Genomic DNA, 14,592 nt, shown 5'->3' on the forward strand with positions numbered 1-14,592 from the left:
TCCATTTAGTAGTCCAAATAAGCTTGTTTGGTCTTTATAATATTTGTATTTGACTCCATTTGTCATATGAGTCATATTAAATTAATTAATATCATAAAAATAATATTTGTCTGCTGTTTACTTAATTAAAGTACAATAATGCATAGCTACTCAACGATTTTAAAGTAAAATTGAGACCCTCCTATTAAGCGAAGGCTCGAATAAAAAACAAACATAGTCTTTGTAAATGATTTTATTTTCTCAACACTTTATTCAAAAAATATTGAATATATTAAACTTAATATTTGACTTATCAGCAGGACAAGCAAATGTACATTGTATAAGCAAATTGACTGTTAATTGTAAACTAAATAATTAAAGCAAATATTAGGTGTTACTTCATTACGTCGAACAAACATTCAATAATAATTCAGGTCATTTGTATTCCTCTGTTCGGAAACCCAGTATTACATTATTAGATATACTTTTGTGTATTGTACAATTGCCAGCAAGTCAACCGCCTCGTCTTGTAAGGAAAGACAGGAGTTTAAAGAGATATCAACGTTATTGTTTTAACATAAAGTCGAGAATCCACTAAAATGTCGGAGAAGGTTGGGCTGCTAGCTACTGCATTTACACATTTCCAAGGCAGAATCGTCAGCTAAAAGGGTGCACAGAAAAAGCAAGTACCTAGTAGTTAAACATTGATTCGATTTTCTCTGCCGAGTTTCTTTTCTTTTACGAAAATCATTAATCGAGGTAGAGAAAATAAAACACTTCCCTCGATTTGCAGCTAGTGAAATTAAAACAACTATCTATTTATCATTGCGTGCTAGCCAGCTAGATTGTTCAAAAACTTTAATTTCACTAAAATCAAGAATACACACATCGGTTATAACATTTCATATAATTGTTCATGACGAATAACACCATAGATTAATCGATTTTAAAGTACTCGCCCTAACCAAGTGTTACATTTCAAACAACAAAGTTTAACATGCTGACAGTCTACAATATTTTAGGCTATAACAGATAATTATACATCCATTACACATATTGTATACATCTATCTAATAAATTCAAGTGTAGATTATGTAACTTCACATATAGGAGTGTCACAAGATAGAATATAAAAATACATATTCATTTATTTATTTTACATTTGCACTACTTACACATATACATATTATGTAGGAAACAGCAACATTAGTTAATATGAATATTGCACTAACAATAAAATAGATCTAGTATTTTGACAATTGAATAATTTGTGCTAACAACACTTTTTTATTATCAGTGCAGTATTTCATGTAACGATAACATCAAACAATGAAATAGACATTTATTACACACGTATTTATAGATTATACCAATTCCTCGTTAATTTGTGTAAAATGAGTTAAACCAATTTATACTTAGGCCAAGATCAATGTAAAATGTTTGCCCACAGACCGTGAAGGTAGAAACTCTTGAATTTACCCGCGAGCAGGTACACTACACTCCCATTTTATTTTAATAAAGATTTTGATTAACAGGGAAAGAAATGTTGTTCAGAGCGGCTATTTAATCCTACCTTTATGGTTTGTTTACAAACTATTCGAATAGATCTTAGCCTAAGTTTAGTCCATTATTTCCTATAAATCAGAGTTGTTTCTGTTAAAGGTCAGTCCTTAAGAGATATGTCAATAACGTACAGATACGGCCAACAAGACTATACTATCAATTTCGGTATACATAAATTATTTATTTATGCAACTTACTAAGTATGTTTAATATATTTTTTATGAAAAATAAGGATGGCTGAATTTTCGCTATATGAAGTGATGACACCATATAATATAACTCGGTTTAATTCACTAAAGGGCAAACAATAACACTCAATTTTTTTAACATTATGTTATGAGTATATAAAACCATGTAACAGATATTGAGTCTGTAACCAAACATCGTGTACAATTCCAGATTTTGAGCGGCTATTGAACATTTTTGAAATACCGAAAATTTTCTTATATTATCTCACCCGATCTGGGACTCAACCCCGAGACCTTATGTTCGGCAGTAGCACTTGCGGCCGCTCAAACCATGAGACAGTCGTAAAACTTATACTGAAGTATAGCTTGTCATTATTACCACTGCACGATACGTTTAAAATTAATTGATAATTAATTAGTCTTTTAATAATTTTCTTATACTTTTAACCTTTTAACATAATTATTAAGCACTCGCCACACTAACAAAAATATTTTTTTTATTTGTTTTTTCTTCTCATCCATTGAATATTACTAAACTGACGAGATTGCAATTTTATTATGATTTTAATAAAACAATAAATTAATGACTAAGGAATGGGTATTCAGAGGTTTGTTTGTTTATATAAAGAGTATATTATGTACATAAGAACGAAAATTTATTTATAACATAAGAAGAAACTAGCGATTTGAAACCTTAAGTTTTGTTACTGGATGGCTATTCTTGCATTTGTAGTTTTACAGTTTGAAAATATAACATAATTGAAAGGGACTATTTCTTTGTGACCTAAAATAATAATTATAATTATGTAACAGTCAAGTGGCTCGATAATAACAATTCGTAACCACGGTTTTTTAAATAAAAAGTAGCCACAAAATATACCAGTTTCTTGTTTAAATGCAAAGTGTAACAGAACAGGTAAACAAAACTGAACAATTTATATTGTAGCGTCTTGTAAATTCGAGAAAATGTCGTACAAGTTGACTCAGGAAGTTATTGGAGGAAACCTATGCAGCAGTGGATGTCTTGTGATTGATATGATAATGATGTTTTTTAACAATGCTTAAACGATAGTTGTTTATTGTGATAGCCTGCACATATACTATTCTGTTACACTTTACATATAGCCTCCTTCTTATGTTATTAGGTACAAGTTTATTATGTTCAATTTACTTGCTACGAGACTGAGCACCTAGAGCTCTGCTCACCCCCAACCCTTTGTCGAGCGAGCGCACGCGCGAAGGCGGTGTCTCGCGCTTGTATGCTAGTGTTCTCTTCTTGCATAGACATCGCTAAAGCGCGCGCCAACGCCTCATCTTCAGTCTGCAACAAACAACAATACATTACTTAATTAATTATTATTTTTGTATAACATAACTAACGTGATGTACAGTACGTCAGTATAATTAATAATAGGAAATCAAACTATACACATCGGGTAGAGATTCAAACTATACACCCTTTAAGTCACACCGGGACTCAAAATACATTATTTGTCTATTATCCTATGACAGGTACGAACAAACGACTACACTATCTATTGGATAGCACCTTAGGAAAGCTAATTGCTCATTCCGAAGTATGGATTAATAAACTCTCAACCAGAAAAATAAACCAGTTGAGACTTTGATTATATTTTTCAATTAGTTTCCCTCATTCATGAACCAAGAAAAGTAAAATAGACAATAAATAGTCAATTTCAGTTAACACTTAAAACATGATTGCTTACCATGTTTCCTTGCACTTCAGAGAAGGCTGTAACCTTTGCCGCAACAGGCGTGTGTGTAATTTTATTTTCTGCCGCTTTCATCCTAGCCATAGCTGCTTCACTGAAACATGAGAAAAATTAAAATAACATTAATTATTATAATACAAATGTCAATATATAGAAGAATAAAACAAGAAATAAGGTTTTTTCTTGCCTTAGGACAGAAATGAAACCTTTCTGCCATACTTATTAGATTTTCAACTTTATTGTTGTGATATAAAATCTAAAATAGAATATTAACATTTCTTAGATTGGATTAGGTTCGTTATAGAGATACTTACGCTGCTTGTCTTCTCTTGGCAGCCAGCTTGCCTTCGCAGGCGTGATCGCTGCCGTGTCGATGTCGAAGGCAGAAGTTGAGAGAGCACTCGCTGCAAACAAGCGGCACCATTTCTTTGTTCTTGCATCCTTTGAATGTGCACCGGTTTGTGAACACCTGTAAAATATTATTATACATAAATTATTATATGACAACATTAACTTTTATATGCTCGCCCCTGCTTCTTTGAAAAGACCCTTTTGGACAATGACAAGTGTATATTAATTGCTGATAAATAGGCGCGCCGCAATTTCTTAGACAAGACCCTTGTTGAAAATACTGTTAATTGCAGTTTGTGTTTCATAAACTAAATTATTATACACCACAGACAGGTAGTATTGTAAGAGCCGAATAAGGTACTACAAATTTGATCAGGCAGTTACACTTATAAATTAGAACCTTTTAAAATGCAATCGTCAACTTGCATGGATATTATTATTATGTTAGTTCTTTTCCTATCTCGGGACCACAGGGTCCCGGACCTTTGGAAGGCGTACGAGGGGCCGAGGCCAACTCGCAGAGGCCCGTTGAACGAGTTTGATCTAAATGTAATGGGACATAACACTCTTATGTGGCTTGGTATACTTGTGCCATGGACTGCCAGTACTGCCACTGTTATTGAGTTTTTTTTTTTAAATAGCCTATCTGTATGATATTGCAGTGATAGGAAAATAAGGGCAAAAATAAATATTACTTACTTTTCTCCGCCTCTCCACTGCTGGGTCTGAAGTACAGAGGTTGTCAATATGAGTTCCAACAGCGACATCTGGTGGCTCTCCTCTCTTTCCCGGCACAGGTTTACCACACAAAGGGCATTCTGGAACCTGGACATTCTGTCTATCTGGTGCTGGGCATTCATGCTTTGTGTAAGCAAAGTGGTCAGAACTGTAAATAATTATATGGTTAAATGAGACAAGATGTTTCATTTGAGATCAGTTAATAAATATTGTAAAATTTATTGTGATTGAATGAAAAAATTATATTCATTATCATTAGTCATCATTATCATACACATAATGGCAATGCATTAAAATATGTTAATTTAATAATATTTTACACACTTTATTTTACAAGAAAATGTTGTAGTTGTACCATGGAGGCTGGCATGGTGCTTGTTGCATGTAAAATATCTGATGATTAAAGAGGATATTACATTTAACATGTGTACTCTTACAAGTCTTTGAGAAATAATTCCACATTGGGCACCCATTTAAATGGCACCCGAGATAGGTATTTTTTGTGGGTGCCATTTGTGGAATAATTTTATAGTTCATTCCACATATGGCACCTGCACATAAGTAGATACTAGTGTTTACACCCGGACCCAAAACAACAATTTATGGATCACATAAAGAATTGCTCTGTACGGGAATCTATTACATTGTGGAGCTGACAATTGCCCAGTTATCACACCAAACATGCAGTCAGTGAGTCAGTCATGTTTGTAACATAACCTTTTGAAACCAATGAGATAAAACATTGCACAGGAAAAAATATAGCCGAAATAAATTGAATTATCATATATCATGAACATTTATCACAATGTGAATATAACTAGTAAGTAAATACCTAAGGCCACAATGTGGTTGAGAGAGATAACAAGATGTGGTACAGTTTATGACAATGACTACTGGTCCAGATCATAATCATTATTATGAAATCGGTAATTATTGTTTCAAATAGTTGATTTCATAGAAATAAATAAAAGAAGACAAACAAGCACCATTGTTAAATTCTTACTTTAAAAAACAATAATAGGAAATGTAACTTAAATAACATTAAATCAGGAAAAACAAAGGAAAGATTCATTTTAATATTTTTTTAAATAAATTAACAATTGCATTATTCCTCTCTTTGTCTTTACCTTGTAAAAACCCATTTGTTTTTTTTTTACTATTAGTAAGGAGTATTTATGCAGTATGGATTTCCCCAAAAACAATGAAGTTCAAATGTATGTATATTACTAAACCGATTTTAATGAAACTTAGTACTCATACACCATTATTATTAGACCTTGATAAGGTCTTAAAAGTTAGGTATAACATTTATTTTTACATTCCTTAAGTGAGGCATTGTTTTTTATTATAATATCTGTTTGGAAACTTAACTTTGTTATGAACATTTTTCTTTCTCATCACATAACAGTTTTTTTTTTTAAATTGATGCAAACAAGAACATAATCAGCATAATTAGAATTAACATTACATTCTAAGAAGTTTGACCTCAAGATCACTCACCAGAACATTTCTTTACAACCTCCACATTTGTAGGGCAGGAAGTCTGAAATCAAAGAAATACTTGGTTGAAAATCGTATAACAAAAACGCCTAAATAACAAAAAACAGATGTTTAATATTTTTACAATGAACTGCGTAGGTTTAAGCCATAAAACTTTTGGAAAGCTATTGTTCTACTAATTTATTGTAGAAAGAATATCGATCCTTTTTCTTAAAACGAATGATTTATTTACAACTTACCTAGTTTATTACATGATTTGTATGAACAATTCTTTCCAATATGAGGGAACTCCATATTTGTAGCACTGAATAATTAACACTAATGGTCGCAAATGGTCCTCCACAAGCACTTCACTATCAATGATGACGACAAAAATTTGTTAACACTTTTATATCCCGTTTGTTGCAAAAGTATTACAATACGTTTTATTCGTCATCCACTGACAGTCAATGATGAAACGACATTTTTCTTTGAAAACAAGCATTTACGAATACTGGTACATATTTTTAATGTATTCGAGAATATTCGGATGTTTTTAGAAGTATTGCATCGCTGTTATAAAAATATTCCTTCAACTTGGAATCTTTAATACATTGAACTAAAAGAATATACAAATTAATGTAATGGTGGGTTTTCTAAATGTTCCTAATTTGTGATCAACAGTTTCCTGCAATGAAGATTAATCTTCTAACATGACTCTCTTTACAAACATATCGTATAATGTCATTTTCGAATTCCATTTCACGCAAAGATCTAACATCTACAAACGTTAAATTATTTTATCTCTAATATCTTTAAAAATATTAATTACCAAATAATTGATACGTAAATGAAGAAGCATAAATTATTTGGTACACCACTAGAATAAAATGCCAGTTGCAGATACAGCCGATGGGTCAAAAAGCCACGGCGTCACACGCGACACGCCACGGCGGTAGTGTATCTTAGACTTAAAAAAATCAAGTGTCAGAGTGTCAATGTCACGAACGTCACTTTCGACCTGAGCGACGACACTGGGACAGCCTGTAGTTTTTAATTTTAATTAAACCGATAAAAAGAATAAAGTGATCCTATTAAACAGGATCACTGAAAACACTGGGCTTTCTAGAAGAACTAATATCAAAAATGAGTAAAATCATTCCTTCCGTCGCCAAGCTTCTGGCCGGTAACACGGTTACGGTGGGTCTTTCCTCGCGATTTTTAGCTATTATCTATTATAAATTTTATATGTGCTATTAGAATACAATCAACAAGGTCAAACAATGTATACTCAACATATTTTTTTCATTTTAGAAAGTGGGTGCCCCAGTTGCAACGACTTCTAGTGCAAAATACAGTACGAAGAGTGAAGCTTCATTTGAAATCAAGGTAGCTTTAATTTAAGATCAATTACGATTTAAATTGTGATCGACTAGTTTGTGGTGGTGCGTACAACATGGTTCATGAACGCCGGCCGTTATTTAATACGAATCAAAATATAAACTGGATAGTTTTCCAATTATGTAACCTAACCTTCATATGTCAAGTGTAACGATGTTTTGTTGTCAGTTATCGGTATTAAAGCTCTTATTGCTCATGAAATAGAGGTGCTGTGAAGGTTAAAATTTTACTGTGACTTGCATTGGTACCTGAGTTAAATGAAAACAATTTGAGTACCTTTAGTTCCTAGTGTATACATTCACTTGTATTCCATGCATATTCTAAAGCTTACTTATTGATGTGACTTTTCATCACTTAAAAATAATGGCATAAAGTGTTATTGGATTCAAATAAGGAAATAATAACAAATTTCTTGATTTCCCTATAAGTTCCTGGCTGAAATTAGATCATAATACAATTGTGGATTGTAATTTGAATGTGGAACTAGTTGCAATTTTAATGTTGTGAAAAGTAAACACAGAAATTTATGTATACCTAGTTAATAGTATTGAAAATAAGTTTCATAAAATTTATTAAATTTTTTTTCCAATAGCCTTACAAACTCCATAAATTGGAGAAAGGCCCTGCCACAACCGCTACCCTAACCAGCGAAGATGCTCTCAAACTGTACGAACAATTGGCGATTCTGCGTCGTATTGAAACCGCTTCCGGCAACTTGTACAGGGAGAAGATCATCCGTGGTTTCTGTCACTTATACTCGGGTAAGTACTAAATTAGCTTAGAATGTGTCACTATAGTTATTATACAAAAAAGGTTGGAATGAAATTTCTTGCTCGTTCTTCTCCATTTGAAGCTATACTTTGGAACAAGCACCTTGCTTCACTGATGGACAGACTGACAGACTATTGTTTATTTCCTTCTTTGTTGACGTTTCAATAGTACCTAAGTATATGGTTTTATCGGAATAAATGATTTGACTTTCTTTATTAAAGAGTGCCTTAAGTTCCTTCTTACTTTAAGTGAATTATTGAGGAATGAATGTAATTGAAATATAGATGTGTAATATACCTATTACTAAATTAATTTACAAGTAGAACTCCCAGTGTAGGAAGTACCCTATAAGAATTGTGTTACTCAACTTACCTACTTATTTTATGTTCTAATGATCAGGTCAGGAGGCCGTAGCTGTGGGAATGCGCGCTGCGATGCGAGACGTAGACACTGTGATCACTGCCTACCGATGCCACGGCTGGACCTATCTAATGGGAGCCAGTGTACTTGGTGTACTTTCCGAACTCACTGGTCGCAGAACAGGAGTATCACGAGGCAAAGGAGGCTCTATGCATTTGTATGCAAAGAATTTCTATGGTGGCAACGGCATTGTCGGAGCTCAAGTTAGTGTTGTCCTTTATTATTATTCTTCTTAAAAGTTAATATTAACCCATTAATGGACAAAAAATATCTTTCAATGTTAATTTGTGCTATAAGATACAAAGTTTGTATCCTAAATTATTAGGTGTTCCCAAATCAGCACAGTGACCCAGAATTGCTCATATAACTATTGACTATTGACTAATATAAAATGTTGTTGTAGACTCTATAGAGTCTTTTAATAAACTCGTAAAGTGTTTAAGATGTAATTATGACTCCATTGCTTCATTTTATCCTTATTCTTAGGCACTGTTAAACCACTTTGCTTAAAGAATAAGGAAAGAAAGCTATTAATGGACAAAACAATAACTTAAATCTAATTATCAGGTGCCGCTAGGAGCTGGTATAGGTTTCGCGCACAAATACAAAGGCGATGGCGGTGTAAACTTTGCATTGTACGGCGACGGTGCCGCGAACCAAGGACAGTTGTATGAAGCCTACAACATGGCCAAACTATGGGACTTGCCGTGCGTGTTCGTCTGCGAGAACAATGGATACGGTAAGAATTAAGTTAAACATTCCTCGTCTTTTCTGAATGCCTATTCATTATTGTTGTATTCGTGTTTATTTTTCACTGACTCATCGATGATTTACGGGCGAAATTGGTAGTAACCGCACTTAAACAAATTTCTTAGATTTCGACAGAAAGTTAAACCTAATGTTAATCGATCTTAATTTTTGTTCGATCGATCTTAATTTTCCATCAAGTTGTTGGATTGACATCTGTTATAAATTTCGGTCGTTAGAGAAAAAAATAGCTGTTAGCTTCTCCAATCGTGTCGCATTACCATTTCAATTAGCTCATATATGTAATAGAGAATGCATTTGTTATTGATTTCGAACATAATTGTTCCAAATTATTAGAGTTTGATGACAACTAATGATTAGCTGTGGACGGTAATACAATATATATTTTAAATAGTTTTTCATTAGCCACTGTGGAAATTACAAGATTTTTTCTAAGTAGTTCCCGATCCTGTTAAGATATTGAGATAAAAAGTAGCTTATGTTATTCCTTAAAGATAAGCTTTTCAATGATGAAAGAAATTTTCAAATTGGTCCAGTAGTTTCGGAGCCTATTCAATGCAAACAAACAAAAAAGATTCGTATGAATTCACGAAAAACCGTAATATGATATTAATTTAAATACTTATGCAATTAAAAACGAATTCTGGTTAAAATTACTATCATTTAGTTATGACATTTGTTTATGAAGATTGTACCTAAGAAATATTGCCAGTCGACCTTTATTTCACCTTGAAGGCATATATGTGATAAAGTTGATTATATTCTGTTCTAGGCTTATTTCATTACATTGTTGAATGTGTAGAATCGAAGGTAATAATTTAAAACCACGTCTAATAAAGAAAAACAGTTTATATGCACCTTAACACAAGCTAATCACAAATAAGTGCTAAGAAACAATAAATACTACTAGAGCTGCGCATTTACCTCGCACAGCTACTTTGCAGCGGCGCATCTATATAGCACATCTTACTCGCCTAGCTACATAGCTTAGTATCGGTGGAAACGGTCACATAGTTTAGGTAGCCACAGCTAAGCTATTACATCTTCGTAGAGTAGCTACATAGCACATCTCCTGGTGGCAAAACAACCTTATTCTTGTACTGAATATGAGGGCCCTGTCAGTAATAGATCTGTTTACAATTCACTTCTTCCTGCTACGTCACAAAATCTTCCCGCGACCACGGTACGATTCACTTAGATGGTAAACGATTCTATACTCTATTGCTTACTGCTTTAATATCAAGATTGATGCTACATTGAATGTATTTGATGTTTTGTTATTGGTTTCCGAGCAATTCGAATCATTGTTTGTATGTATGTATTGTGAAAGTGCTATTTCCTTTGTTTCAATCAAAGGTTTAATCATCTTCGGAAACAAAAACAATATGAACTTAAAAGAGTCTTATTAAAATTCCAAAGGTACCTTGTTCGTTAGCCTAATTGTTGAATGAAAGTCATAACTAAAGAAATATTTAATTATTAAATTTTTTTCAGTACCTACCACTTAAATGTTACACTTTCTTTTCTTTTCTTTTTAAAAAAAAACGTTGCCCCACACTAGGATTTTCTCCTGTGTCGTGGGTGCGTTTACAAACATACAAGTTCACATACACAGAACACCCAGACCCGGAACAACCATTTGTGAATCACACAAAGAGTTGTTCCGTGCGGGAATCGAACCCGCTACCCGTTGCGCGGCAGCCAGTTACCCAACCGCAAACATTCCTCTTGAATCACTCTTATCTATTAACCAAAACCGCATCAAAATCCGTTGAGTAGTTTTAAAGATTTAAGCATACAAAGGGACAGAGAAAGCGACTTTGTTTTTATACTATGTAGTGATTAAGTACGAAATGGATGTTAATGTTTTATTACCTATTTGTATTATATAACAATGAATCCGACTTATCAACGTTTTTTCTTGTTATCATGAGAAATGTTTGGCTAGACATATTTATCGCAGTTTCAATTCATGTGATAAGCGAATGTATGTAGGTAATTTTATGTAGGAGTAAAAAAGGAATAGAGATAAAACGGAGTTAAGTTTAGGAGTGGGGAGTCGTTACGTCATGTTATCCTATAAATAAAATATAGTAAATCGTGACGTCACACGATATTTCAAATCACTGTATCGTCGTAAAGTATTTAATTTTGTAAGAAAAGAAAAAATACTTGTCTAATGTTTTGGAATAAACTATCAGATGTACAAAAAAATCAGGATACTACCGTATTGTTGATTGCATCGACCCAATAGCCAATAGTCCTCCCGTTTACGCGGGACCTGTAGCAATAGCTTATTGAAACGTCAATCGACTAAATCTTTGTAATACATACTTATTATTGGAACCTTCTAGTGCTTGAAAAGGCGGCACACGCCCGCATCGTACGAATCGCACGCACCGCACCTAACGGATTTTAGTTTGTCTCGTATAGAAACTCATACAGCTGTGTCCACTGATCCGCATCGTACGTACCGCATCATCAGCAATGCCTACATGCGATGCGTGGCGATGATGTCATACGGAATACGTACGATGCGTACAATGGGTACAATGTGTGCCTATGGACACTTATACCACATTTCTTTTACTTATGTAGGCATCGTATGTTTATTTTAGGATATTTTTTGTACCTATTCTATCATTGGGTTACCCTATTAAGATACTGATGTTTGATAATAAATATGTGTTCGACAGGTATGGGAACAAGTATGGAGCGTTCCTCAGCCAGCACGGACTACTACTCGCGCGGTGACTACATCCCTGGTATCTGGGTGGACGGTATGGACGTGCTCGCGACCAGGGAGGCGACCAAGTTCTGTATCGACTGGTGCACCAGTGGTAAAGGTATGTATTCCGGACTGAATTTGTGAGTGAGTTATTTATTTAAACAGGAGAAAATCCTAATGAGTGTGGGGCAACCCACACTCATTAGGATTTTCTCCTGTGTCGTGGGTGCGTTTACAAACATACAAGTTCACATACACAACACGCCCAGACCCGGAACAACAATCTGTGGATCACACAAAGAGTTGTTCCGTGCGGGAAACGAACCCGCGACACGTTGCACGGCAGCCAGTTGCCCAAACACCGCGCCAACCGTGCAGTCATTCATCTTCTGATTAATTTCTTTGCGGGATCCAAGACAGATTCGTTCATGTCCTTGAGACGCGCTGAACTTCAATGTTCCGGTGTTTTCATGGTTGTATCTACTGTAGATCTTAGCTTACAGGAGTTGCAGCAGTGTGGAGGTTGTAGCGGGCTTGTCCCAAAAAAAAAAAACGGAGTGAAACAACTTTTGCCTTGTGTGAATAAAGTTAGCTCTAATCTTCTAAAAAAGGAGGCTAATGATTAACATATTTGATGTTGTATCGGCAGGTCCTTTAGTCATGGAGATGGAAACATATCGTTACTCCGGCCACTCTATGTCGGATCCCGGTACTTCATACCGTACTCGCGATGAGATCCAGGAAGTGCGTCAAACCAGGGATCCCATCACCTCTTACAAAGACAAGATTCTGAGCAACGAACTCGCAACACCTGACCAACTTAAGGTAAAATGTACTTTAATGCTATGTAAATTAAGTCTATTTCAAAATGTGAGCATGTTTTGATCTATGAGAATTTCCGATAGCTGAAAAAATCTGAGATATCTATAATATAAAAATAAGTCGCGTTTCCTTTCCTGATTGAAAAGGCGGCACCTTACCTTAAAGGTACGCATCCACAGGGCCGCATCGTGCGAATCGCACGCACCGCACGCAACGGATTTTAGTTTGTCTTGTATAGAAACTCATACAACTGCGTCCACTGATCCGCATCGTACGGACCGCAACATCAGTAATGCCTACATGCGATGCGTGAAAATGCGTGATGCGTTAGACGCTATAAATCCAGAACGCACGAACCTATTTCCACGGTTTTGCATTCGTTGGAAAGGGCTCAGGCTCCGTGAGGTTTATAGCAAAGAAAATTCAGGGAAAACAGGAAAAATCTGTGGTGGCGAAACGGCGTTCGCCGGCTTTGCTAGTCTTGTTCTAAATTCGCACTTGCGACCAAAAATTACCACGATTTTTACTCAAAATTTTTGTGTGATTATATTTATAGGAAATCGACGCTAAAGTACGTCAAGAGGTTGACGATGCTACCAAGCAGGCGAAGGTCGAGCCTGAGATCGGTGTCGAGGAACTGGCTGGTGACATCTACGTTGACTGCGTCGACCCTGTCATCCGAGGCGTGATCCCAAGCGCGCCCCTACAACACATCTCCGTCGCTCAACGCAATTAGATTGCTAACACTAAGGAAATTAGGTCTGTTATCCACTGCAATATGCTCCACTACACCCAGTGAGATTAGCGAGTTAAGTATAAACTTTGATTATATATTTTTTTTTATATTTTCTAAACACATTTATTTTTAGTATGCGTTGTGCTATATTTTATATTTTGCATATTGAAACGCATACTCAATCAGCTGACGAATATTTTTTTTTTAATAATATATTTGTATCGTTTCTATTGACTTTTTAAGTGTACAATTTTTTGTGGAACATATTGTATGGGATTGAGGCTTTTTAGTAATTTGAATAAAATCGAATACTGAATTTATTTAGAATCTTAAATTAATGGCAACAAAGTCGCTATTTGAAATAGTGGTTCCGTTAGCCTTTGCTTTTTAACGAGTGGTGCTATATTTTTATTGTTTAACAGAAAAATGAGCCACTTTTAATCAAATTATATTGAAAAGCCTCACTTAGCGGAAATTGTAATTTTTTAATAAAGAAATTATGTAGATTGGTATATCCAACAAGGGGATAATAATTGTTAATATTTATACTATTGTTGCGTACCTTACATCATGCACAGGTATATAATTTTATATGTTATTTTTTTAGTAATTCACGTAAGGGAAAGTGATACTGCCGATAATATACCACTTTGTATTATTTTAAAATTCATTTTGATTATTTATTTATAAGGCAGATGATTATTAAAGTTATAACTTATATTTTGTTGGGTTTCATTTTCACTCTGATGGTAGTTAAAGAAGTATGCGAGGATCGTACTAGGCGTAGGTGGTAGTCTATAGTTGCTGTCTACCCCAATGGGATAAAGTTGTGAGTTTATCTATGTGTTTACTTTAACAGCGAATAGGTATTTTGATTTAGTTACGGCATACTTCAATTTATTTAACCGACTTCAA

At 34.5% G+C, this 14,592-nt stretch overlaps 2 protein-coding genes across 2 annotated transcripts; one reads left to right on the plus strand and one right to left on the minus strand.

The window, feature by feature from the left end:
- Positions 1 to 214: 214 nt before the first annotated feature.
- On the minus strand, positions 215 to 6,515 carry LOC118271143 (AN1-type zinc finger protein 2A). Its single transcript, XM_035587088.2, has 6 exons — positions 6,292 to 6,515; positions 6,053 to 6,095; positions 4,514 to 4,700; positions 3,778 to 3,932; positions 3,458 to 3,557; positions 215 to 3,051 (listed from the first exon to the last, which is right to left on the minus strand). The coding sequence occupies exons 1-6, from the start codon at positions 6,344 to 6,346 to the stop codon at positions 2,905 to 2,907; spliced, it is 687 nt and encodes a 228-aa protein (XP_035442981.2). The 5' UTR covers positions 6,347 to 6,515; the 3' UTR covers positions 215 to 2,904.
- A 507-nt stretch (positions 6,516 to 7,022) lies between these two features.
- LOC118271154 (probable pyruvate dehydrogenase E1 component subunit alpha, mitochondrial) lies at positions 7,023 to 14,397 on the plus strand. The gene is made up of 8 exons (XM_035587098.2): positions 7,023 to 7,231; positions 7,346 to 7,420; positions 8,025 to 8,193; positions 8,603 to 8,826; positions 9,191 to 9,362; positions 12,088 to 12,237; positions 12,769 to 12,944; positions 13,498 to 14,397. The coding sequence occupies exons 1-8, from the start codon at positions 7,178 to 7,180 to the stop codon at positions 13,675 to 13,677; spliced, it is 1,200 nt and encodes a 399-aa protein (XP_035442991.1). The 5' UTR covers positions 7,023 to 7,177; the 3' UTR covers positions 13,678 to 14,397.
- The last annotated feature ends 195 nt before the right edge of the window (positions 14,398 to 14,592 follow it).

The sequence above is a fragment of the Spodoptera frugiperda genome, chromosome 9 (genome assembly GCF_023101765.2).
Source record: "Spodoptera frugiperda isolate SF20-4 chromosome 9, AGI-APGP_CSIRO_Sfru_2.0, whole genome shotgun sequence".
NCBI lineage: Eukaryota > Metazoa > Arthropoda > Insecta > Lepidoptera > Noctuidae > Spodoptera > Spodoptera frugiperda.